This window comes from Notothenia rossii (genome assembly GCF_949606895.1).
Source record: "Notothenia rossii genome assembly, chromosome: 6".
Lineage (NCBI taxonomy): Eukaryota > Metazoa > Chordata > Actinopteri > Perciformes > Nototheniidae > Notothenia > Notothenia rossii.
In genome coordinates this window covers 2,641,860-2,667,127 of record NC_136909.1, presented here as the reverse complement: position 1 = coordinate 2,667,127, position 25,268 = coordinate 2,641,860, and the positions used below count along the sequence as shown (strand labels likewise).

Sequence of the window (25,268 nt, the reverse complement as noted above, 5' to 3'; positions counted from 1 at the left end):
GATCCCCCAAATGACGTCAGATGACGCCAGGTGACGTCATAAAATGGGTGTTACCTCCGCCTGACAGACTTTTCGAAAATGCGAGACTGTTGCATGAATCTATCGAATGTATAAGACGGACCGGCTGTAATTCACAAATGTTTCCAACACTCTTTAAATCTGGAGAAATGTGTAAATAGAATCTAGGTAACGTTGGGTTTAATTTCAAAGGTATATACTATATATATATATACACATTGTTCTCCTGTAAAGGAATGGACCCAATGTCAAAGCCACATCAAAGGTATACAGACCTGCTGAGATGGTCCAGCCACAGCGCAAGAGTTAGGTATGAAATGTAAAAAATGTGTAGGTATAATCTTAGAAATGTCCACTATAAGTGAAGATGAGAATGGCTCAGGTTCAATCGGCCAATTCATGCTTTTTTAGGCACGTTGGCATCATAGCCAGAGGTGGGAAGTAATGAAGTACAAATACTGTGTTACTGTACTTGAGTACATTTTTCTGGTATCAGTACTTTACTCCACTACTTATTTTTAACTGTACTTTCTACTTCTTACATTTCCAACACAAATACCTGTACTTTCTACTTCTTACATGTTGAACTCAAATACCTGTACTTTCTACTTCTTACATGTTGAACTCAAATACCTGTACTTTCTACTTCTTACATGTTGAACTCAAATACCTGTACTTTCTACTTCTTACATGTTGAACACAAATACCTGTACTTTCTACTTCTCACATGTTGAACACAAATACCTGTACTTTCTACTTCTTACATGTTGAACTCAAATACCTGTACTTTCTACTTCTTACATGTTGAACACAAATACCTGTACTTTCTACTTCTTACATGTTGAACACAAATACCTGTACTTTCTACTTCTTACATGTTGAACTCAAATACCTGTACTTTCTACTTCTTACATGTTGAACTCAAATACCTGTACTTTCTACTTCTTACATGTTGAACACAAATACCTGTACTTTCTACTTCTTACATGTTGAACTCAAATACCTGTACTTTCTACTTCTCACATGTTGAACTCAAATACCTGTACTTTCTACTTCTTACATGTTGAACACAAATACCTGTACTTTCTACTTCTTACATGTTGAACACAAATACCTGTACTTTCTACTTCTTACATGTTGAACTCAAATACCTGTACTTTCTACTTCTTACATGTTGAACACAAATACCTGTACTTTCTACTTCTTACATGTTGAACTCAAATACCTGTACTTTCTACTTCTTACATGTTGAACTCAAATACCTGTACTTTCTACTTCTTACATGTTGAACACAAATACCTGTACTTTCTACTTCTTACATGTTGAACTCAAATACCTGTACTTTCTACTTCTTACATGTTGAACTCAAATACCTGTACTTTCTACTTCTTACATGTTGAACCCAAATACCTGTACTTTCTACTTCTTACATGTTGAACCCAAATACCTGTACTTTCTACTTCTTACATGTTGAACACAAATACCTGTACTTTCTACTTCTTACATGTTGAACTCAAATACCTGTACTTTCTACTTCTTACATGTTGAACACAAATACCTGTACTTTCTACTTCTCACATGTTGAACACAAATACCTGTACTTTCTACTTCTTAAATGTTGAACTCAAATACCTGTACTTTCTACTTCTCACATGTTGAACACAAATACCTGTACTTTCTACTTCTCACATGTTGAACTCAAATACCTGTACTTTCTACTTCTCACATGTTGAACTCAAATACCTGTACTTTCTACTTCTTACATGTTGAACTCAAATACCTGTACTTTCTACTTCTCACATGTTGAACACAAATACCTGTACTTTCTACTTCTTACATGTTGAACTCAAATACCTGTACTTTCTACTTCTTACATGTTGAACCCAAATACCTGAACTTTCTATTTCTCTCATTTTCCAAACAGTCTGGTTCCTTTAGTCTGAATGTGTGTTTGGTGGCGTGATCATTATTATTTAGAGTCATTGCGTCATTTCCTGCTCTTCTCTAAAGAAGAGGGACCAATGAAAACTCGGCTCGAGTCTAGTCTGTCTATTCCCATCATCCTCTGAAACAGAAGCAACTTCAGCACCTTATTATCCCAAAGGGAGATGTTTGAAATGATCGGCACTATTCAGCGATTAAACACGAGTATCTGTACTTCTACTTGAGTAAAGGATGTGAGTACTTTTGCCATCTCTGATCATAGCTCAATGTATGACATGCTGATTGTATGTAAAGCGTCTTTGAGCATTAGGAAAAGAGCTATACAAATCCAATGTATTATTATTATACTGAAATATCTAAGCAATGCATTTATGATTGGACAAACCCCCAAAACATTGGTGATTCCTTGGCAGTAATATCATCAAGTCAAAATTCTGTCTAGGATCAAATTTCCCTACAAAATAATGACACTATCATCAGCTTTTGAAGTGCCCATGAGTATCTCTGAACTGTACTTCAGTTCAGGGCTTGAGTAAATGTACTTGGTTACTTCCCACTCTGTCTTTCTCCCTAACCTGCTCCTGAAGGTTTCCATATTGCAGTGGGCAGAACGAAGCCTCTAAAGAACCATCAGAGCGACTGCCTGGTGTTTTAATGGCTGTCTTCGGCAAAGCTTTCATACAACAAACTGAGGAATAGAAATCTCAGAGATGTTCCCCGGGAGCAGATGTGTAAAAGTGGAGTGCAACGTTCTTGATTAACAGCGTAGCCTCACGTCTCTGCACACATTAAACTCTCCGGGTTTAAATTCAACTGTCAGGTTTATTCCTACCTTTTAGAGAGAGCAATAAATAAGATGTATGTATTGTATTGAAGACCTAGGTTTGGGTTTGTAGTTGCACTGCCACAAATGTTTCCAACACTCTTTAAATCTAGGGAAATTAGTAAATGTATCTAGGTATCATTGGTTTTCATTTGTTCTCCAGTAAAGGAAAGGACCCAAGGTCAAAGCAAAGTTTTAACAGTGATTTGAACCTTTGTCTTTATTTCTATTATTGTTATGTTGAATCGTCGCCTGTTTACCTTCTGTAGCATCAACCTTTTCCCTCCAGTTCAATCGCGTATGTGTTCGTTCATCAGGTTCAGCACTCGCCGCATTGTAAGCAGCGAGTTTTATTCGAGAACATTCTCAGCTAAAGTGATGGGATGACATAATAAGAGTCTCAAAAGAAATCTGAAGTTGGAGATTTTTTGAAAAATCTTGATTGAATTTTGGGGGGGATATCTGAATTTGGGGTAAAGAGTCAGTATTTTGAGATTTTGATTAAAAAAAAAGTGATAATTTTGAGATTTTGATTAAAAAAAAGTGAGAATTTTGAGATTTTGATTAAAAAAAAGTGAGAATTTCGAGATTTTGAGAAAAAAATCATAATTTTGAGAGAAAAAGTCAGCATTTTGAGAAAAGTAAGTATTTTTTTAAAACAGTCATAACGTTTTGAAAAAAGTCAGTATTTGAAAAGATTCTGAATTTTGAGTTTTTTCTGAAAAAAAAATCAGATTTCAGTTTTTCGGAAAATAACTTTTTTTATTTCAGAAATATATTTTTTTTTTGGTGTTTTCAGAAATAAATTAGGATTATGAAAATAAATCAGAACTTTTCAGAATTGTTATAATTTCAGAAATAAGCTCCACAGTGCTGACATTTAGAAAAACAAGTTAGCCAGAGGTCAGTTAGCCTGTCAGTTGGATCGTAGGCTAATTAGCTAGCCATCAAAAAGACTGTGAGGTCCAATCATGTAAAGCACTGGTTCTCAACTGGTCAGGCCTCGAGACACACTTTGTCCTTAGTCAATAGATCGCGACCCGAAATGTTGAACCACTCAAATCTATTCAACAAAAAATCATGCAGTAGGATATACGCTTTTCATCATACAACATTCATTAAAGTGAAGTACAGTGCATAACCCATCACAGAATTAAAGTATGCTTTTTAAAAGGTTTAATGAGATGATGGAATCAAAGCTGAACTGTAAAGTCACACATGCTGAAGACCTATCCCCAGAAGGGGGGTCTGAGAAATACTAACATATAAACTACGCTGTCTGGTACACTCTGAGAAGAAAATAAAAATACATATTACTACCCGACATATTAATAATATTTGATGCCATTGTTTGTTTTTACTTTGTTCTGACAGCTTGCTGCTCCACACAGAGAGAAGAGCAAAGAGGAGATAGCCGGGGGTCGTATTTCATTTTGTGTTCATCTGTATCTGAAGTTGTACCCATGGGTGTATAAAGAATAGTTCTACCGCAAAGTTATTCTCCGTGGGGACTTCCGGCACAATCTTGATTGATCACTAAGTAACACAAGTTTTCAAAACCGTTTATGGTCTCCGGTACTTCCAGTCCAACGCCTACTGCATGCACAGCGTTAGAAAATCGGGTCTTCAAAATCAAAGTTTGACTTTTTTCACACAAAAAAATAAATAATTAAAGTTAAATAATAAATGTTAAAAACTGTACACTTTTCCTGTAATCCTTTGTTAGAAAAACAACAACGTCCAACGTACGCATTTGTAACTCAAACAACAAATAGACTAAATCAGAAATCAATCCTGGGCCTTCTTTGTTAAAATGATGTCCCTAAATATCGACAAAATGTAAAAGTAAATTGTAAATGTTCAGTGAAAGATGTATCTGTAATCATTCACAAGCCAGGCAAAACAATCGAAAAGATGTTCATCATGAGATAACGAGGGGACTAGTTAGATAACTTCTCTCCAACTAATCCATCAATGCACTCATCATGTCACTACATGGAAAAAACACAAGGTCACAAATGCATTTCTCACTCCACATAAGCCTTTCTGCTTCGAGTCAAACTTGTATGCAGATTTAGGACGTTTAGCTGCAATGCTCATAGAGCTATCCAAATCTGAAATGTGTATCAAAATGTTTAAATGGATATAATAACACGCCAGAGACGTCTCAATGGAAGAGACTCCAGCTGCCATACAGGTTTATGTTTATTCATTGCTCATTCTCTCCTAGATTGGATTCTCTGAACAGACCATGACTCTATTCAGCAGCTTCTGCATATCTTAATATCCCCCAAGAGAACATCCCTGCATAATAGCTCAAATCTTCACCGAATGGCACCAAAAGCCAAAAGATGCTATTTTAATAATAATAATAATAATAATAATACCTTGGATTTTTAATCACTTTTCCTAATGCTCAAAGATGCTTTACATAAAATCAGAACAGTTCAAAGGAAACTAAAACATAAACAGTAATCTGAGTGTGAGTAAAGTGAGGGATCAGAGAGTTGCTGAGTTTGAAAGTTAGATAAGTGAGCTTTGAGAGATGTTTTCGAACGATTCAAGAGTGTTGTTGTTGGCCTTTCCAATCTGAGAGTAACGTGATCACAAAGGTATCAACTGTAGCTGTGAACATGACAGGATGTGTGATTACCTAGAAGAGCATCAGGACTGTTTGAGGCATATGATAGCTATGTGATTAACATGATGATTCAGCCTCTATGGAGAGAGACATATGACAAGCATGATCATTTCTGACGTGGAGCTAATCTGAAGTAAACATTGTGGAGAGGAGAAAGTCAGAATTTTGGGAGAAAGTCAGAATTTTGGGAGAAAGTCAGAATTTGGAGAAAAAGTCAGAATTTTGGGAGAAAGTCAGAATTTTGGGAGAAAGTCAGAATTTGGAGAAAAAGTCAGAATTTTGGGAAAAAGTCAGAATTTTGGGAGAAAGTCAGAATTGTGGGAGAAAAAGTCAGAATTTTGAGAAAAAGTCAGAATTTTGGGAAAAAGTCAGAATTTTGGGAAAAAGTCAGAATTTTGGGAGAAAGTCAGAATTTTGGGAGAAAGTCAGAATTTTGGGAGAAAGTCAGAATTTTGTGAGAAAAAGTCAGAATTTTGGGAGAAAGTCAGAATTTTGGGAGAAAAAGTTAGAATTTTGAGAAAAATTCAGAATTTTGGGAAAAAGTCAGAATTTTGGGAGAAAGTCAGAATTTTGGGAGAAAAAGTCAGAATTTTGGGAGAAAGTTAGAATTTTGAGAAAAAGTCAGAATTTTGGGAGAAAAAGTCAGAATTTTGAGAAAAAGTCAGAATTTTGGGAGAAAAAGTCAGAATTTTGGGAGAAAAAGTCAGAATTTTGGGAGAAAAAGTCAGGATTTTGAGAAAAAGTCAGAATTTTGGGATAAAAAGACAGAATTTTGAGAAAAAGTCAGAATTTTGGGAGAAAGTCAGAATTTTGGGAGAAAAAGTCAGAATTTTGGGAGAAAGTCAGAATTTTGGGAGAAAAAGTCAGAATTTTGAGAAAAAGTCAGAATTTTGGGAGAAAGTCAGAATTTTGGGAGAAAGTCAGAATTTTGGGAGAAAAAGTCAGAATTTTGAGAAAAATTCAGAATTTTGGGAAAAAGTCAGAATTTTGGGAGAAAGTCAGAATTTTGGGAGAAAAAGTCAGAATTTTGAGAAAAATTCAGAATTTTGGGAAAAAGTCAGAATTTTGGGAGAAAGTCAGAATTTTGGGAGAAAAAGTTAGAATTTTGAGAAAAATTCAGAATTTTGGGAACAAGTCAGAATTTTGGGAGAAAGTCAGAATTTTGGGAGAAAAAGTCAGAATTTTGAGAAAAAGTCAGAATTTTGGGAGAAAGTCAGAATTTTGGGAGAAAAAGACAGAATTTTTAGAGAAAGTCAGAATTTATATATATAAGCATGCTCTGTATGTAATGACTACTTCCATTCTTGAGAGGATAAATATATCCTGATTATTGAAACTATTTATTATATATATTACAATAAAGTAGATTACTCATGTGATTGGCTTAGACTGGAGGAGACATCTGATTGGCTATAGATAGAACAAATTACAAGTACGAATCGGGTGAGCGTCAGCGGAGTCTCAAAAACCCCACACGAATGCACAGCGATCCGTGCACAGAAAACGGTTTGTGTTTGCAGGTTCAGGATTTAAACGGAAAACAAATATGTGTGGATCAAAAATACATCTGTAAAACTTTTTTCTGTATTTGGATTTTATTTACAAGAATATGAAACGGAACACATTTGTGTGTGCATTGAAAAAGTGTGAATCCTTCTGTGTGCATGTGTGTGTTATGAGACTGTTCTGAGCCCACAGCACCTCGCTTCAGGTTTTTCCCGAACACTAGCATGACCAGCAGCCTGTACAGTTGTCACATGACATCAGCTCACCCAGGTCCAGACGCCGGGCCATGCCAGGCCCCCCCCCCCCCTCCATGTCTCTGGAGGTGGTGCTGCTGAGTGTATTTTTAGCCGCTGCCACCTTATAAGCACAGCGTGGTCGCATCACATCTGTGTGCTTTAAGTGCACTCCCATCACGCCTATGTGCACTTTTTATTGTGTTACCAGCTGCCTGAGGACTGCAGAGCCAACGCAGATCCACTGTGACACGGATATGGGGTTACATTGTCTCAATAATATTTCTGTGAACATAAAAATAATTTGTAATTAATGAGTCTCGTCTGCACCCTTTAAGTTTATTTATTTGTATATACTATTTTGTATGTTGTTTCCCACTATGACTATGTATGTCATTCATCATGCTATTCCTGTCATGCTATGGGTTTTCTTTATTATTTCTTGTTGACTGTTATGTTTGTCTTTTATGTTGAAAAAGGGAAGCATGATTTCCACCTCAGAGAAGTATGTACTATTGCTTACACTTGTATGCTTCTTCTCAATCAAAATATTTGAAACATATAAATAATTTGTGTGGGAATGTGTGATTTGTAAATGTAAAACACCTTCCAAGAATGCATTCATTATTTATCTGATATATCATATTCCAATTCCTTGTATATAGACTCTTCTTGCATTACTTCTATTCTATTTTATTTGTATTTACTTGCTTTAATCTGTAATAATAACAATAAAAGCCTTGAATCTTGAATCTTCAAAACTGACAAAAACTATCATTTGTTTACAAATAAACAAAAGGAATGTGTGATCCCTCTCTAACATTGACAACTTTTCGATCAGGCATTTGTGAATCCGTTTTGTATTTGACGACCAAAAATCTGGATCTCAAATCTCTGCTTTTTGTTTTTTTACACACACAGAGTTTTGAGACAAACTATCCGCCGGTCTCGACTAAAATCTGCTCGTGTCAATCGGTTATTTTCAGAAACCACGTGTTGGCCTGCTGATGACGACATATCCACATTTCAAGGTGCGGTAAAACATGATTGAGGCAAATCTACATGTAAAAATTAAAAACGGAGACGGAACAATGTGGGAGGACGGTGCTTCGGTCAGATTAGGGCTGCAGGATTTAGAAACAAATAACCAATCCCAATTATTATGACTCGCGTTGCAATACAATCCAAATCAGATTCAGGAGCAGTCGACCAGCCAACCCAGAGAAGAGTTAAATACAGTATTTAATGATAAAAGGACCCGTGTAGGAGGGTGAAGGACCGTATATGTAAGTTAAATAAGAAGAAAGGCTTTTGCAGGTAAGCTTGTGTAGGTTGTGGCACGCTTTGTTGAAATAAAAAAATATATGTTACAGAGTTTTTCTATTGAAAGGCAACAGAAAAAAGAATGGGAGATGGTTTGAGGAAAAAGCCCCGGAGGGAAGGCCAACTGGAGATACGGTTGTTCAGGTTCAGAGCGTCAGCCCCTAAAGGCCCACGGGTCACTGTCATTCAAAGTTTAAAAAGACCAACAGCTTTACATATACGAGCAGCTATGCTTCGAGCTAAATTCTAAAATCAGCATGCTAACATGCTAACCATGGCTTAAAGCTGCCCTATTCTGTTCATTTTCAGGTGTATATCAGTATGTAGTGTCTCTACTTTAAAGAGTCCTCTCCTGCTGATGTTCAGGTGTATATCAGTATGTAGTGTCTCTACTTTAAAGAGTCATCTCCTGCTGATGTTCAGGTGTATATCAGTATGTAGTGTCTCTACTTTAAAGAGTCATCTCCTGCTGATGTTCAGGTGTATATCAGTATGTAGTGTCTCTACTTTAAAGAGTCCTCTCCTGCTGATGTTCAGGTGTATATCAGTATGTAGTGTCTCTACTTTAAAGAGTCCTCTCCTGCTGATGTTCAGGTGTATATCAGTATGTAGTGCCTCTACTTTAAAGAGTCCTCTCCTAATGATGTTCAGGTGTATATCAGTATGTAGTGTCTCTACTTTAAAGAGTCCTCTCCTGCTGATGTTCTTGTGTATATCAGTATGTAGTGCCTCTACTTTAAAGAGTCCTCTCCTAATAATGTTCAGGTGTATATCAGTATGTAGTGTCTCTACTTTAAAGAGTCCTCTCCTGCTGATGTTCAGGTGTATATCAGTATGTAGTGTCTCTACTTTAAAGAGTCCTCTCCTGCTGATGTTCAGGTGTATATCAGTATGTAGTGTCTCTACTTTAAAGAGTCCTCTCCTGCTGATGTTCAGGTGTATATCAGTATGTAGTGTCTCTACTTTAAAGAGTCCTCTCCTGCTGATGTTCAGGTGTATATCAGTATGTAGTGTCTCTACTTTAAAGAGTCCTCTCCTGCTGATGTTCAGGTGTATATCAGTTTGTAGTGTCTCTACTTTAAAGAGTCCTCTCCTGCAGATGTTCTTGTGTATATCAGTATGTAGTGCGTCTACTTTAAAGAGTCCTCTCCTGCTGATGTTCAGGTGTATATCAGTATGTAGTGTCTCTACTTTAAAGAGTCATCTCCTGCTGATGTTCAGGTGTATATCAGTATGTAGTGTCTCTACTTTAAAGAGTCATCTCCTGCTGATGTTCAGGTGTATATCAGTATTTAGTGTCTCTACTTTAAAGAGTCCTCTCCTGCTGATGTTCAGGTGTATATCAGTATGTAGTGTCTCTACTTTAAAGAGTCCTCTCCTGCTGATGTTCAGGTGTATATCAGTATGTAGTGTCTCTACTTTAAAGAGTCCTCTCCTGCTGATGTTCAGGTGTATATCAGTATGTAGTGCCTCTACTTTAAAGAGTCCTCTCCTAATGATGTTCAGGTGTATATCAGTATGTAGTGTCTCTACTTTAAAGAGTCCTCTCCTGCTGATGTTCTTGTGTATATCAGTATGTAGTGCCTCTACTTTAAAGAGTCCTCTCCTAATAATGTTCAGGTGTATATCAGTATGTAGTGTCTCTACTTTAAAGAGTCCTCTCCTGCTGATGTTCAGGTGTATATCAGTATGTAGTGTCTCTACTTTAAAGAGTCCTCTCCTGCTGATGTTCAGGTGTATATCAGTATGTAGTGTCTCTACTTTAAAGAGTCCTCTCCTGCTGATGTTCAGGTGTATATCAGTATGTAGTGTCTCTACTTTAAAGAGTCCTCTCCTGCTGATGTTCAGGTGTATATCAGTATGTAGTGTCTCTACTTTAAAGAGTCCTCTCCTGCTGATGTTCAGGTGTATATCAGTTTGTAGTGTCTCTACTTTAAAGAGTCCTCTCCTGCAGATGTTCTTGTGTATATCAGTATGTAGTGCGTCTACTTTAAAGAGTCCTCTCCTGCTGATGTTCAGGTGTATATCAGTATGTAGTGTCTCTACTTTAAAGAGTCCTCTCCTGCTGATGTTCAGGTGTATATCAGTATGTAGTGTCTCTACTTTAAAGAGTCCTCTCCTGCTGATGTTCTTGTGTATATCAGTATGTAGTGCCTCTACTTTAAAGAGTCCTCTCCTAATGATGTTCAGGTGTATATCAGTATGTAGTCTCTCTACTTTAAAGAGTCCTCTCCTGCTGATGTTCAGGTGTATATCAGTATGTAGTGCCTCTACTTTAAAGAGTCCTCTCCTAATGATGTTCAGGTGTATATCAGTTTGTAGTGTCTCTACTTTAAAGAGTCCTCTCCTGCTGATGTTCTTGTGTATATCAGTATGTAGTGCCTCTACTTTAAAGAGTCCTCTCCTGCTGATGTTCAGGTGTATATCAGTTTGTAGTGTCTCTACTTTAAAGAGTCCTCTCCTGCTGATGTTCAGGTGTATATCAGTATGTAGTGTCTCTACTTTAAAGAGTCCTCTCCTGCTGATGTTCAGGTGTATATCTGTATGTAGTGCCTCTACTTTAAAGAGTCCTCTCCTGCTGATGTTCAGGTGTATATTAGTATGTAGTGTCTCTACTTTAAAGAGTCCTCTCCTGCTGATGTTCAGGTGTATATCAGTATGTAGTGCCTCTACTTTAAAGAGTCCTCTCCTGCTGATGTTCAGGTGTATATTAGTATGTAGTGTCTCTACTTTAAAGAGTCCTCTCCTGCTGATGTTCAGGTGTATATCAGTATGTAGTGTCTCTACTTTAAAGAGTCCTCTCCTGCTGATGTTCAGGTGTATATTAGTATGTAGTGTCTCTACTTTAAAGAGTCCTCTCCTGCTGATGTTCAGGTGTATATCAGTATGTAGTGCCTCTACTTTAAAGAGTCCTCTCCTGCTGATGTTCAGGTGTATATCAGTATAGGGTCTCTACTGTGACATGTCTCCATGCTCTTACGACCCGTCCACACACAGGCATGAAAAATATCTTTCAAAGCTTCGCCCATTCACTTGAATGGGGTGACGTAGAAGATTTTTAATCTTCGCCGAACTGCATTGTGGGGAGCGGAGCATGGCTTTGCAAGCATCACGAGCATCAAAAGTTGCAAATGTTCAACTTTTGAGGCTCGATGCTTGGCATCAATCAAATCCCGTTTATGCAAATCCCGCCAGTACAAGCGCTAGCCAATCAAACCGCGTGCAAGCTGGGAGAGCCAGACCGCAGTTCATTTCCTCATATTCCAAACGAGATATTACGGTAGCAAATCACCCGGTTCTTTACGACCAGAACTATTTACCGGGATACAAACCGGAGGAACCAGGCATGGAGGGAGGAGGCAGAGACAGTGGGTGAAACTGGTAGGTTTTCGCCTGTTTGGAGAGTTTATATCCAGTTTACTTCGTTTTAACATTGCTATTGCTTTGTATGTCGGGGGCGGGAGATTCATGTGATTGGTTGTTGGTCGCGTTGCTCGCAAAAAATCGCCAAGCTTCAGACACGCCCAGCTTCAAGACCTTTCAAGATTTTTTTCATGCCTGTGTGTGGACGTTATTTCTGTTGCTGCTTTAACAAAGTGTTTTTTCTATTATAAGGTAGTTAAACTGGCCTTATCCCCATCGTGACTCCAGCATAATGGGCCCTTTAAAGTGTGGATCTGTATGCTGCTGTCATGGCTTTGAAGAGATAAAAGCAGAGCCACCAGACACCATCACACACACACACACACACACACACACACACACACACACACACACACACACACACACACACACACACACACACACACACACACACACACACACACACACACACAGAAGGTCACCTCATATGAACTAACATCAAACACCCGACGACACATTTCCCTTCAAACTCAGAGATATAGTGGATGGATATATGCTGGTGTAACAGCTGTTTCCATGTTTCTATGCCACACACACACACACACACACACACACACACACACACACACACACACACACACACACACACACACACACACACACACACACACACACACACACACACACACACACACACACACACACACACACACACACACACACACACACACACACACACACACACACACACACACACACACACACACACACACACACCTGGTACAGTACAACACAGAAGGAACAGACATGCAGACAAACAGAGATAATCTGTTCAATTTTGTCGGATGTGTGACAGCGTTCATCAGTTATTTTAGGAAAGGTTTTTCTATTCGACACAACGTGCACTCCAACAGGAAGTAGGTCGATGTTAGCTAAAGTGAAAACAAATATGTCCTAATCTCATAATCATGAGGAAATATCTTGTTGTCCTGTTGAAAAAACGTACTTGGTTCATCCTTACGAGATGTGTTCAGATGTATTCTATCTATAACGATAAACTTTGTTCAAATTATATTTTAATTTCAGAAAATATAATTTCACTGTGTGTGTGTGTGTGTGTGTGTGTGTGTGTGTGTGTGTGTGTGTGTGTGTGTGTGTGTGTGTGTGTGTGTGTGTGTGGGTGTGGGTGTGGGTGTGTTTAATTGTATGTTTTAAATCAAAATAGCTTTCTCTACTTTTAAGAGATTGACTGTTAAAAAAAAAAAAAAAAAAAAAAAAAACTACACCTTTTTCCACATTATCCATGAACTACTTAAGTTTATAATCCCTCATGTGAGCACTGATGAAAAGCTGCTTTCAGGTACAGACCACCTTTTCATTTCAACAATGTTCACACTGTCCTCAAAGTGTCAGACATCCCGTTGGGAGATTTCAAAGCTTCGTAATGTTGTTCATGGATCCTGTGAGTGTTTTAGATCCTTGTTCTTATGAACTTGTGTTGCTTTTGGAGAGCTTAATCAGACGTCCTGATGAGTTGATTTTTCATCAACCAAGGAACATTCAAATTCAAAACGCCTGTTTCTAACATAAACCAGGTCCAAAGAAAGCCAAATCAAAGGGATGATATGCAACATAATAACATGATAACATCGACCTACTTCCTGTTGGAGTGCATGTTGTGTCGAATAGAAAAACCTTTCCTAAAATAACTGATGAACGCTGTCACACATCCGACAAAATTGAACAGATTATCTCTGTTTGTCTGCATGTCTGTTCCTTGTGTTATACTGTACCGTGTGTGTGTGTGTGTGTGTGTGTGTGTGTGTGTGTGTGTGTGTGTGTATATATTATGTAAATTGCAATATGCAAAGTGGTGTATTAGTATAAATCAAATGCTGAATGGCGCCGTTAAAAAGGGTCTGGTGTTGGTGAAACAGTCTGTAAGCATGTGTTTCCTGACAGGAAGTAGGAGAGGGAATGAGGAAGTGAGGCGGACATGTTACTATTTCTGATGCTTAACTGTGTCAGTGTGAGAGATACAATCATCAGCAGACAGAGAACTCCTGTGTCTCAGAGATTACAGAAAACAAATCAAAGAAAGACATTCTGCAGGAAGAGGGAAAGTGGGGAAATGATGTGACAGGAAAACCAAAGGAGGGACGACAAGGAGCAAGCAGGGAGGAAGAGAAGGAGGAAGGTGAGGAGAGGGGAGGATAATAAGGAAAGGGATTAGGAAAGGAAAGCATAAGGAGAATGAGGTGAGAGGAGAATAATGGAAATGGAGGATGAGGAGGAGAGTGGAGGAAAAGCAGAGGAAAGGATAAGATAGGAAGAGAGGGAAGGAAAGGGATTAAGATTATTAATGGAAATGAAATTAGAGAGAAGGAGAGTTTGTAACAGTGGAGGAAAGGGAAGGATGGAAAAGGAGGAGGCAGAGGAAAGTAGAAAATGGCATCCAAGTGCAATCAGAGGAAATAAAAAGAAGAAGGGAAATGGAAATGAAAGGAGAGTGGAAGAGCCCTCTAAGAGTCATTCTGTATGCTTCATTTTGAAGGCCTCTTTGGGCACATGGCGGCGTATCGTAAATACGTCCATAGTGTCAGTGAGTCGGATTCTCAAAGCACCGCAGTCTCTTTTGAAAAGAGCATAAGAGCTGACTTGAAGCTTCCATGTTGCCGTTTAATGTCTTAAAACTGCTATTACTTTGCCAGCTCTATCAACCTTTACTTGACAAAGAAACAGTTTCTTAGGCTTTTAAATGCACTGGTGTTAAAGATCCCTTATTATATGTATAGCATGATAGGTGAGCTTTAAGTTATAACAGTCTTTATCTACAATGCTGCTAGTGCTCAACCAAAAGAGGTGAGACATAAGCATTCAAACCGTAAGAGGGAAACGTTAAATAGTCAGACAGGTTGAGAATCTCTGTGGTTTAAACACTCTTTGAGAATATCCGACACATGAGAATAAAAAGTTGTCCACACTTCCAAGCAGACACTTTCACACACACTCATCGAGCGACAGACCTCATAATTGAATCTGTCAAACATGTCGTGTTGGTCCAGTTCTCAGCACTGGGAGGGACGGGAGCATCACGACGTGTCTCTGTATTGAACGAACACTTGGCATCCCTTAGCATCCGACCACAGACACGTCACTGTCACGTTGTTCATCGCTCTAAAAACATGTTTATCTGCGATCTGGAGGGAGCGGGGCATGATGGGGGAAAACCACCAATACATACGGGTTTCCACGAGAGACGGCAGGCTGTGGGCATGTTTGTCACAGATTACAGGGAACAAGAGGAGGATGTTAAATCACACGGACTCACATTGTCTGTTCTGAGCTTCTTGGCGGGGCAGCCTCCATCCACAGGATGTAGCATGTAGTACAGACGCACTTTGTTGGCGTGTTTCCGACTCTGAGGGGAGAAAAAGGGACAAAGTTAGAAATAAACTAATTTAAGTCGTGACGTATACACTGTCAATCAAACAGGACAGCAAATCATTTTACATGTTGTTGTGTTAGTGATAGGGTGGTCCAGGGCAAATGTATTTCTGAATGTTAGCATCTCCCATGTCAAAATGCTAATGGGATTTTACAGTTGGATTAAGTAGAAAAAATCTCAACAAACAAGCTTTAATGGCAATGAGGAGTCCTCTCAATCTCCAGGAGTAAAACGCTTAATCACTAGAGCACGGTCACATGACTCCACGTCACCACCGCTAAGCTAAAGGAGGCTAATGTTGGGCTATAAAGGAACTACAGCACGGTCACATGACTTCACGTCACCACCGCTAAGCTAAAGGAGACTAATGTTGGGCTATAAAGGAACTACAGCACGGTCACATGACTTCACGTCACCACCGCTAAGCTAAAGGAGACTAATGTTGGGCTATAAAGGAACTACAGCACGGTCACATGACTTCACGTCACCACCGCTAAGCTAAAGGTGGCTAATGTTGGGCTATAAAGGAACTACAGCACGGTCACATGACTTCACGTCACCACCGCTAAGCTAAAGGAGGATAATGTTGGGCTATAAAGGAACTACAGCACGGTCACATGACTTCACGTCACCACCGCTAAGCTAAAGGTGGCTAATGTTGGGCTATAAAGGAACTACAGCACGGTCACATGACTTCACGTCACCACCGCTAAGCTAAAGGTGGCTAATGTTGGGCTATAAAGGAACTACAGCACGGTTAAATCACTTCACTTCACCACCGCTAAGCTAAAGGAGGCTAATGTTGGGCTATAAAGGAACTACAGCACGATCACATGACTTCACGTCACCACCGCTAAGCTAAAGGTGGCTAATGTTGGGCTATAAAGGAACTACAGCACGATCACATGACTTCACGTCACCACCGCTAAGCTAAAGGTGGCTAATGTTGGGCTATAAAGGAACTACAGCACGGTTACATGACTTCACTTCACCACCGCTAAGCTAAAGGTGGCTAATGTTGGGCTATAAAGGAACTACAGCACGGTCACATGACTTCACGTCACCACCGCTAAGCTAAAGGAGGCTAATGTTGGGCTATAAAAGAACTACAGCACGGTCACATGACTTCACTTCACCACCGCTAAGCTAAAGGCGGCTAATGTTGGTCTATAAAGGAACTACAGCACGGTCACATGACTTCACGTCACCACCGCTAAGCTAAAGGAGGCTAATGTTGGGCTATAAAAGAACTACAGCACGGTCACATGACTTCACTTCACCACCGATAAGCTAAAGGTGGCTAATGTTGGGCTATAAAGGAACTACAGCACGGTCACATGACTTCACGTCACCACCGCTAAGCTAAAGGAGGCTAATGTTGGGCTATAAAAGAACTACAGCACGGTCACATGACTTCACTTCACCACCGCTAAGCTAAAGGAAGCTAATGTTGGGCTATAAAGGAACTAGAGCACGGTCACATTACTTCACTTCACCACCGCTAAGCTAAAGGCGGCTAATGTTGGTCTATAAAAGAACTACAGCACGGTCACATGACTTCACTTCACCACCGCTAAGCTAAAGGTGGCTAATGTTGGGCTATAAAGGAACTACAGCACGGTCACATGACTTCACGTCACCACCGCTAAGCTAAAGGAGGCTAATGTTGGGCTATAAAGGAACTACAGCACGGTCACATGACTTCACGTCACCACCACTAAGCTAAAGGAAGCTAATGTTGGGCTATAAAAGAACTACAGCACGGTCACATGACTTCACTTCACCACCGCTAAGCTAAAGGAAGCTAATGTTGGGCTATAAAGGAACTAGAGCACGGTCACATTACTTCACTTCACCACCGCTAAGCTAAAGGTGGCTAATGTTGGGCTATAAAGGAACTAGAGCACGGTCACATGACTTCACTTCACCACCGCTAAGCTAAAGGTAGCTAATGTTGGGCTATAAAGGAACTACAGCACGGTCACATGACTTCACTTCACCACCGCTAAGCTAAAGGTGGCTAATGTTGGGCTATAAAGGAACTAGAGCACGGTCACATGACTTCACTTCACCACCGCTAAGCTAAAGGTGGCTAATGTTGGGCTATAGAGTGGCGAAGTCCCTCCCCTTCCGGTGGACCTCCATGGGACCTTATATCGGAAAAATAATGTATTGAAGTCAATGGAGAGAGAAAGATTATCTTTCGATCCCGTTTGAATTGTGCCACGAATTACACGTATGATGTTAAATTTAAAAGATAATTTTGCAAGTCAAAAAAATTAAAATGTGTCGTAAAACTGTGAAGTAACACATTTCTTTGTGTGAAGCACTCAATGAACTACAACTCTGGTCTTGCACACGTCACCAACACCAAGATGGCCGTCACGTTGGTACATTTCACCTCTTTCTTTCAGAATGAGGCGAAAAGTATTAAAAGAGGTGAAAATCACTACAAGTCTGGGCATGTTGAGAGCTGTACATACGGAAAAGGGGAGTTAGTCGGTTCCGTAAGAGCCAGCATGCGGGACCGGCTTTACAAGGTTTCGGTGAGTAACACGAGGGTAATGTGTAACGTTAATGTCAGCTAGATAACATTAGCTAACAAGGTACACTCTCATGTTTTGTTTTAGTTGCTCTTCGAGAACGAGCAAGAGGTACTATTACTGGTATGATAACAACCTGGTTCAAAGCACACAGGCATCTTGTTAAAGTAAGTAAGTACAGTAAGTAAATGTATTTTTAGCTTTCTGGAGGGAATACATCAGTTATGACAGCACTTACGCAACTCTGGGATTTGTAGTCTTTCTAGTTGCGTATTTTTCATAGTCTTATATTTCAACAGTTTTAAGCCAAATTTTGAATTTTTTGACATGGAAATGATTTTTTAAGATTGACAAACAAGATATGTGTAATTCATGGCCCAATTCAAACGGGATCATAAGATAAGTTTTCTCTCTCCATTGACTTCAATGTATTATTTTTTTGGAATAAGGTCCCATGATGCGGAAGTAAGTGGGCGTGACTTCGCCACTATATAAAAGGAACTACAGCACGGCCACTTGACTTCACGTCACCACCGCTAAGCTAAAGGTGGCTAATGTTGGGCTATAAAGGAACTAGAGCACGGTCACATGACTTCATGTCACCACCGCTAAGCTAAAGGTGGCTAATATTGGGCTATAAAGGAACTACAGCACGATCACATGACTTCAAGTCACCACCGCTAAGCTAAAGGAGGCTAATGTTGGGCTATAAAGGAACTACAGCACGGTCACATGACTTCACGTCACCACCGCTAAGCTAAAGGAGGCTAATGTTGGGCTATAAAGGAACTACAGCACGGTCACATGACTTCACGTGAACACCACTAAGCTAAAGGAGGCTAATGTTGGGCTATAAAGGAACTACAGCACGGTCACATGACTTCACGTGACCACCGCTAAGCTAAAGGAGGCTAATGTTGGGCTATAAAGGAACTACAGCCCGGTCACATGACTTCACGTCACCAACGCTAAGCTAAAGGTGGCTAATGTTGGGCTATAAAGGAACTACAGCACGGTCACATGACTTCACCTCACCACTGCTAAGCTAAAGGTGGCTAATGTTGGGCTATAAAGGAACTACAGCACGGTCACTTGACTTCACCTCACCACTGCTAAGCTAAAGGTGGCTAATGTTGGGCTATAAAGGAACTACAGCACGGTCACATGACTTCACCTCACCACTGCTAAGCTAAAGGTGGCTAATGTTGGGCTATAAAGGAACTACAGCACGGTCACATGACTTCACCTCACCACTGCTAAGCTAAAGGTGGCTAATGTTGGGCTATAAAGGAACTACAACAAGGTCACACTCCGTTTCTAAATCCACCAGCGGGGTGTTTACTGATGTGTTTTATGAAGTAGAACAAAAACTGTGTTAACCACACACTTTATTTTAGAATAACAACCACAAACAGATTCAGAAAACCACTGACCTCCAGACCAAAGGACAGGAAGCGCTGAAATTATGACTAATTTCTGTGTTTTTGGGTCCCAAAAGAGGAGGTTTAGGGTGAAATAAGAAAGGCCTGAGGCACTGTTCTGGTAAAGAGATAGAAAGCCTTCAATCAGATGGATTTCATGTTCGAATAAAACTGAGTTCCTGCACAAACAGTTTTCTGCAGGGGGTGAAATGATTAAAGACTTTTTCACTTTTGGCCAGAGGAGTAGATGTAATATTGAACCAGCAATGAATTTTAAAACACCTTTTTACAATGCACTGCCTTTGTCTAATGTGCAAAACACTGCCCGTGTTATGAGTAAATGATTGCTGTTTTGGGGATAATCAGGTTAAATCGTCAACGTTATCAATAATGAACACAAAAATAACATTTAGACACTTTTCTGAACAATATAAGAGGATATTATTAAGCTTTGTAAAGCAGCTATTATGGATTTTCTTGTAACAAATGACAATGTGAAAGAGTGTTGATGAATCTTATCGAGTATAATCTCATGAATCTGTGTCCAGTTCGGCTTTACGGAGACTTACTTTCAGTTTAATCAGATTTTTAGCTGCCCCGCCCACAAATAATGCTACTTTTTTCCTTGGAAATACTGTAAAAAAGCCACTGTTCACCATCTGCTCATCCTCACACAGCAACAAGACACAATTAGGAGGATAACTGGGATCATAGTGGAGGGTCTAACACATCAAGAGACAAATATTCTGTCCTTTAAGAGTCCGTAGAGACCCCAAGTGTCTCGTATCTTCTAAGAGTCTTATTTTCACAGCCAAAAGAAGCATTTATTGTGTGTTGAATGTCAACTTTTATGAGGTTTTGCGATCACAAAATGCATGCTGATTAGTATTCTCTCAACACAACACCATCGTAGATCTTCACCTATCGATGTCCGCTGATTGCTTACGTGCATTTCCTGCCTTTTCCAATAATGTTTTTCATGATCTGACTCCCATTTCTTCCAGGTAGGAGTCCCATTAACAAGAGAAGACCATGAAATAAAGCTTTCCTCCAAAGATCAGAATCAGAGGGGAAATTGACATTGTTATACATGAGAGTAACACATGCGTCACTTCCGGGCAAAAATGACGGCTCCGCCCGCTTTTGAAGGGAAAACAAAGCTGTCATTTGAACGGCAGTCGATTCAAATTCTGAAGTTTTTGCCAATCCGATCAGAAATGTAAGAAAACCGTGGATTTTCTGATCTTCAAAGAGCCTGATTACAATGGCCAGACAGGCAAACAATTACATTAAATCATTGGAAATCGACGATCGGGCTCGATATATGGTTAGATATATAGCAGTAGGCGATCGATGTCCATAGATGAGAGTAACATCAACGTCACTTTACAGCCCCGCCCACTTTTGGGGGAAACCAACGCTGTCATTTGAATCGCGATCAAGCCTGAAGCCACAGAGCTCTTCTGTTACGGTACGTCCACACAGCAGCTTTAAAAAAATCTTCCAACGCTTCTCTGCCCATTGACTTTGAATGGCGGTGACGTCACTTTGCCTCGCTTTTCGCCGAACTGCATTGTGGGGAAGCAAAGCGAAGATTTCCAGGATTTCCAGGATTTTCAGGATTCAAAAGTTGAGCAATGTTCAACTTTTGAAGCTGAGCTGGAAGCGTCAGCCAATCAAATCCCGTTTATGCAAATCTGACAGTACAAGCTCTAGCCAATCAAACCGCTTGCAAGCTGGGAGAGCCAGACCGCAGTTGATTTCCTCATATTCCAAACGAGAAATTACGGTCGCAAATCACCCGGTTCTTTACGACCAGAACTATTTACCGGGATACAAACCGGAGGAACCAGGCATGGAGGAAGGTGGCAGAGACAGTGGGTGAAACTGGTAGGTTTCCGCCTGTTTGGGGAGTTTATATATATATATATTGCTCGCATAAATTCCCCGGGGTTTTTTGCTTTGTATGTCGGGGGCGGGACATTCATGTGATTGGTTGTTGGTCGCGTTGCTCGCAAAAAATCCCCAAGCTCTCAGACACGCCCAGCTCCAAGATTTTCAAGATTTTTTCAAAGCTGCTGTGTGGACGTACCGTTACTGTCCTTTCTTCTTAGAGGAAGTTCAGAAACACTGAACTCTGGATTTGTTTTAATGTTTGAGGTGCAATAAACGACACAGCAGCTTGTTGGCATGATAACACTATTATTTTCCGCCTCGCTCATGAGAGTAGCAGCTGGCGAAATTACGGCCTTGCCTACTGATTTTAATTTAACCATATATCGAGCCCGATCGTCGTTTTCGGGCTCTTTGAAGATCCAAAAATCCACGGTCTTCAAAAATGTCTGATCGGATTGTTAAAAATGTCAGAATGTGTATTGACCACCATTAAATGACAGTGTTGTTTTCCCCCAAAAGTGGGCGGGCCGTAATTTTGTCCAGAAGTGACATAGGTGTTACTCTCATCTATAGCAACAAGTGAAGAGCCAAAGATTAGCTAAATATGAATTAAGAGCCATGTATTCAATATTAAAGATAAAAACATAAATTACAATTCACCAAAACACACTTCCAGGTGGACAACAGGAAGTGTAGCATGTATACATTAGTGTGATAGCAGCCAGGCAACAACAGGAAGTGTAGCATGTATACATTAGTGTGATAGCAGCCAGGTAACAACAGGAAGTGTAGCATGTGTACATTAGTGTGATAGCAGCCAGGTAAAAGCAGGAAGTGTAGCATGTATACATTAGTGTGATAGCAGCCAGGTAAAAGCAGGAAGTGTAGCATGTACATTAGTGTGATAGCAGCCAGGTAACAACAGGAAGTGTAGCATGTATACATTAGTGTGATAGCAGCCGGGTAACAACAGGAAGTGTAGCATGTATACATTAGTGTGATAGCAGCCAGGTAACAACAGGAAGTGTAGCATGTATACATTAGTGTGATAGCAGCCGGGTAACAACAGGAAGTGTAGCATGTATACATTAGTGTGATAGCAGCCAGGTAACAACAGGAAGTATAGCATGTATACATTAGTGTGATAGCAGCCAGGTAACAGCAGGAAGTATAGCATGTATACATAAGTGTGATAGCAGCCGGGTAACAGCAGGAAGTGTAGCATGTATACATTAGTGTGATAGCAGCCAGGTAACAGCAGGAAGTGTAGCATGTATACATTAGTTTGATAGCAGCCAGGCAACAACAGGAAGTGTAGCATGTATACATTAGTGTGATAGCAGCCAGGTAACAACAGGAAGTGTAGCATGTATACATTAGTGTGATAGCAGCCGGGTAACAGCAGGAAGTGTAGCATGTATACATTAGTGTGATAGCAGCCGGGTAACAGCAGGAAGTGTAGCATGTATACATTAGTGTGATAGCAGCCAGGTAACAGCAGGAAGTGTAGCATGTATACATTAGTGTGATAGCAACCAGGTAACAACAGGAAGTGTAGCATGTATACATTAGTGTGATAGCAGCCAGGTAACAACAGGAAGTGTAGCATGTATACATTAGTGTGATAGCAGCCGGGTAACAGCAGGAAGTGTAGCATGTATACATTAGTGTGATAGCAGCCGGGTAACAGCAGGAAGTGTAGCATGTATACATTAGTGTGATAGCAGCCAGGTAACAACAGGAAGTGTAGCATGTATACATTAGTGTGATAGCAGCCAGGTAACAACAGGAAGTGTAGCATGTATACATTAGTGTGATAGCAACCAGGTAACAACAGGAAGTGTAGCATGTATACATTAGTGTGATAGCAACCAGGTAACAACAGGAAGTGTAGCATGTATACATTAGTGTGATAGCAACCAGGTAACAACAGGAAGTGTAGCATGTATACATTAGTGTGATAGCAACCAGGTAACAACAGGAAGTGTAGCATGTATACATTAGTGTGATAGCAACCAGGTAACAACAGGAAGTGTAGCATGTATACATTAGTGTGATAGCAGCCAGGTAACAACAGGAAGTGTAGCATGTATACATTAGTGTGATAGCAGCCGGGTAACAACAGGAAGTGTAGCATGTATACATTAGTGTGATAGCAGCCAGGTAACAGCAGGAAGTGTAGCATGTATACATTAGTGTGATAGCAGCCGGGTAACAGCAGGAAGTGTAGCATGTATACATTAGTGTGATAGCAGCCGGGTAACAGCAGGAAGTGTAGCATGTATACATTAGTGTGATAACAGCCAGGTAACAGCAGGAAGTGTAGCATGTATACATTAGTGTGATAGCAGCCAGGTAACAGCAGGAAGTGTAGCATGTATACATTAGTGTGATAGCAACCAGGTAACAACAGGAAGTGTAGCATGTATACATTAGTGTGATAGCAGCCAGGTAACAGCAGGAAGTGTAGCATGTATACATTAGTGTGATAGCAGCCGGGTAACAGCAGGAAGTGTAGCATGTATACATTAGTGTGATAGCAGCCAGGTAACAGCAGGAAGTGTAGCATGTATACATTAGTGTGATAACAGCCGGGTAACAGCAGGAAGTGTAGCATGTATACATTAGTGTGATAACAGCCAGGTAACAGCAGGAAGTGTAGCATTAGTGTGATAACAGCCAGGTAACAACAGGAAGTGTAGCATGTATACATTAGTGTGATAGCAGCCAGGTAACAGCAGGAAGTGTAGCATTAGTGTGATAACAGCCAGGTAACAACAGGAAGTGTAGCATGTATACATTAGTGTGATAACAGCCAGGTAACAACAGGAAGTGTAGCATGTATACATTAGTGTGATAGCAGCCAGGTAACAACAGGAAGTGTAGCATGTATACATTAGTGTGATAGCAGCCAGGTAACAGCAGGAAGTGTAGCATGTATACATTAGTGTGATAGCAGCCAGGTAACAACAGGAAGTGTAGCATGTACACATTAGTGTGATAGCAGCCAGGTAACAGCAGGAAGTGTAGCATGTATACATTAGTGTGATAACAGCCGGGTAACAGCAGGAAGTGTAGCATGTATACATTAGTGTGATAACAGCCAGGTAACAACAGGAAGTGTAGCATGTATACATTAGTGTGATAGCAGCCAGGTAACAGCAGGAAGTGTAGCATGTATACATTAGTGTGATAACAGCCGGGTAACAGCAGGAAGTGTAGCATGTATACATTAGTGTGATAACAGCCAGGTAACAGCAGGAAGTGTAGCATTAGTGTGATAACAGCCAGGTAACAACAGGAAGTGTAGCATGTATACATTAGTGTGATAGCAGCCAGGTAACAGCAGGAAGTGTAGCATTAGTGTGATAACAGCCAGGTAACAACAGGAAGTGTAGCATGTATACATTAGTGTGATAACAGCCAGGTAACAACAGGAAGTGTAGCATGTATACATTAGTGTGATAGCAGCCAGCGTTGTGTCTCTTTATGGTCTTTATGTGTGTATTTGGTTATTCTTTGTCTTTCTGCTGGTTGTTTTGCATCTGTTTGGTATTGTTTTGTGTCTGTTAACGGTTGTTTTGTGTGTTTTTGTTGAAGTTTTGAGTCTCTTCTTGGTCTGTTTGTGTCTTTAATTTGTTGTTTTTTGTGTTTGTTTTGCATGTCTTAGTCTTAGTAGAGAATTCCGGTCTCTTTTGGGGTCTTGTTGACAGACACAGGCTCCGTCCATGCCTGGATCTTAGTAAGGTATTTGTAAATAAGGACACAGGTATCTTGTTATACTTATTTAATTAAAAGTGCTTTGATTAACTCTGTTTTAAAGAAATACTCCTAGAAGTTTACGCAAAACACACTTTCTTTTTAAAGACACAATTAGCTCGACAGGAACAAAGCATACTCCGCCTTTGTGTTGTTACCTTTCGGTAAAATTAAGAGGTTATTTAGATATTTTATTACCAAATGAATATAACACGCTCACTACAGCAGAGACATTTCAAACTCTGTATCAACAGGCACGAAATATGAGCGAGTAAACATCCAGAATAAAACGTGCAACAGGCAGCTTGTGTACGCTGCTAAAAATACAACATATTTTCCGCCACGGGATG

At 40.0% G+C, this 25,268-nt stretch overlaps 1 protein-coding gene across 1 annotated transcript in view; it reads right to left on the bottom strand.

Moving 5' to 3' along the window:
* Positions 1 to 25,268, bottom strand: part of LOC307043329 (zinc finger matrin-type protein 4-like) — a 179,387-nt gene that overhangs the window by 86,468 nt on the left and 67,651 nt on the right. The window contains exon 3 of the mRNA XM_079687709.1: positions 15,183 to 15,272. Coding sequence (XP_079543835.1) covers positions 15,183 to 15,272 — 90 coding nt within the window. The remainder of the gene's footprint in view (positions 1 to 15,182; positions 15,273 to 25,268) is intronic.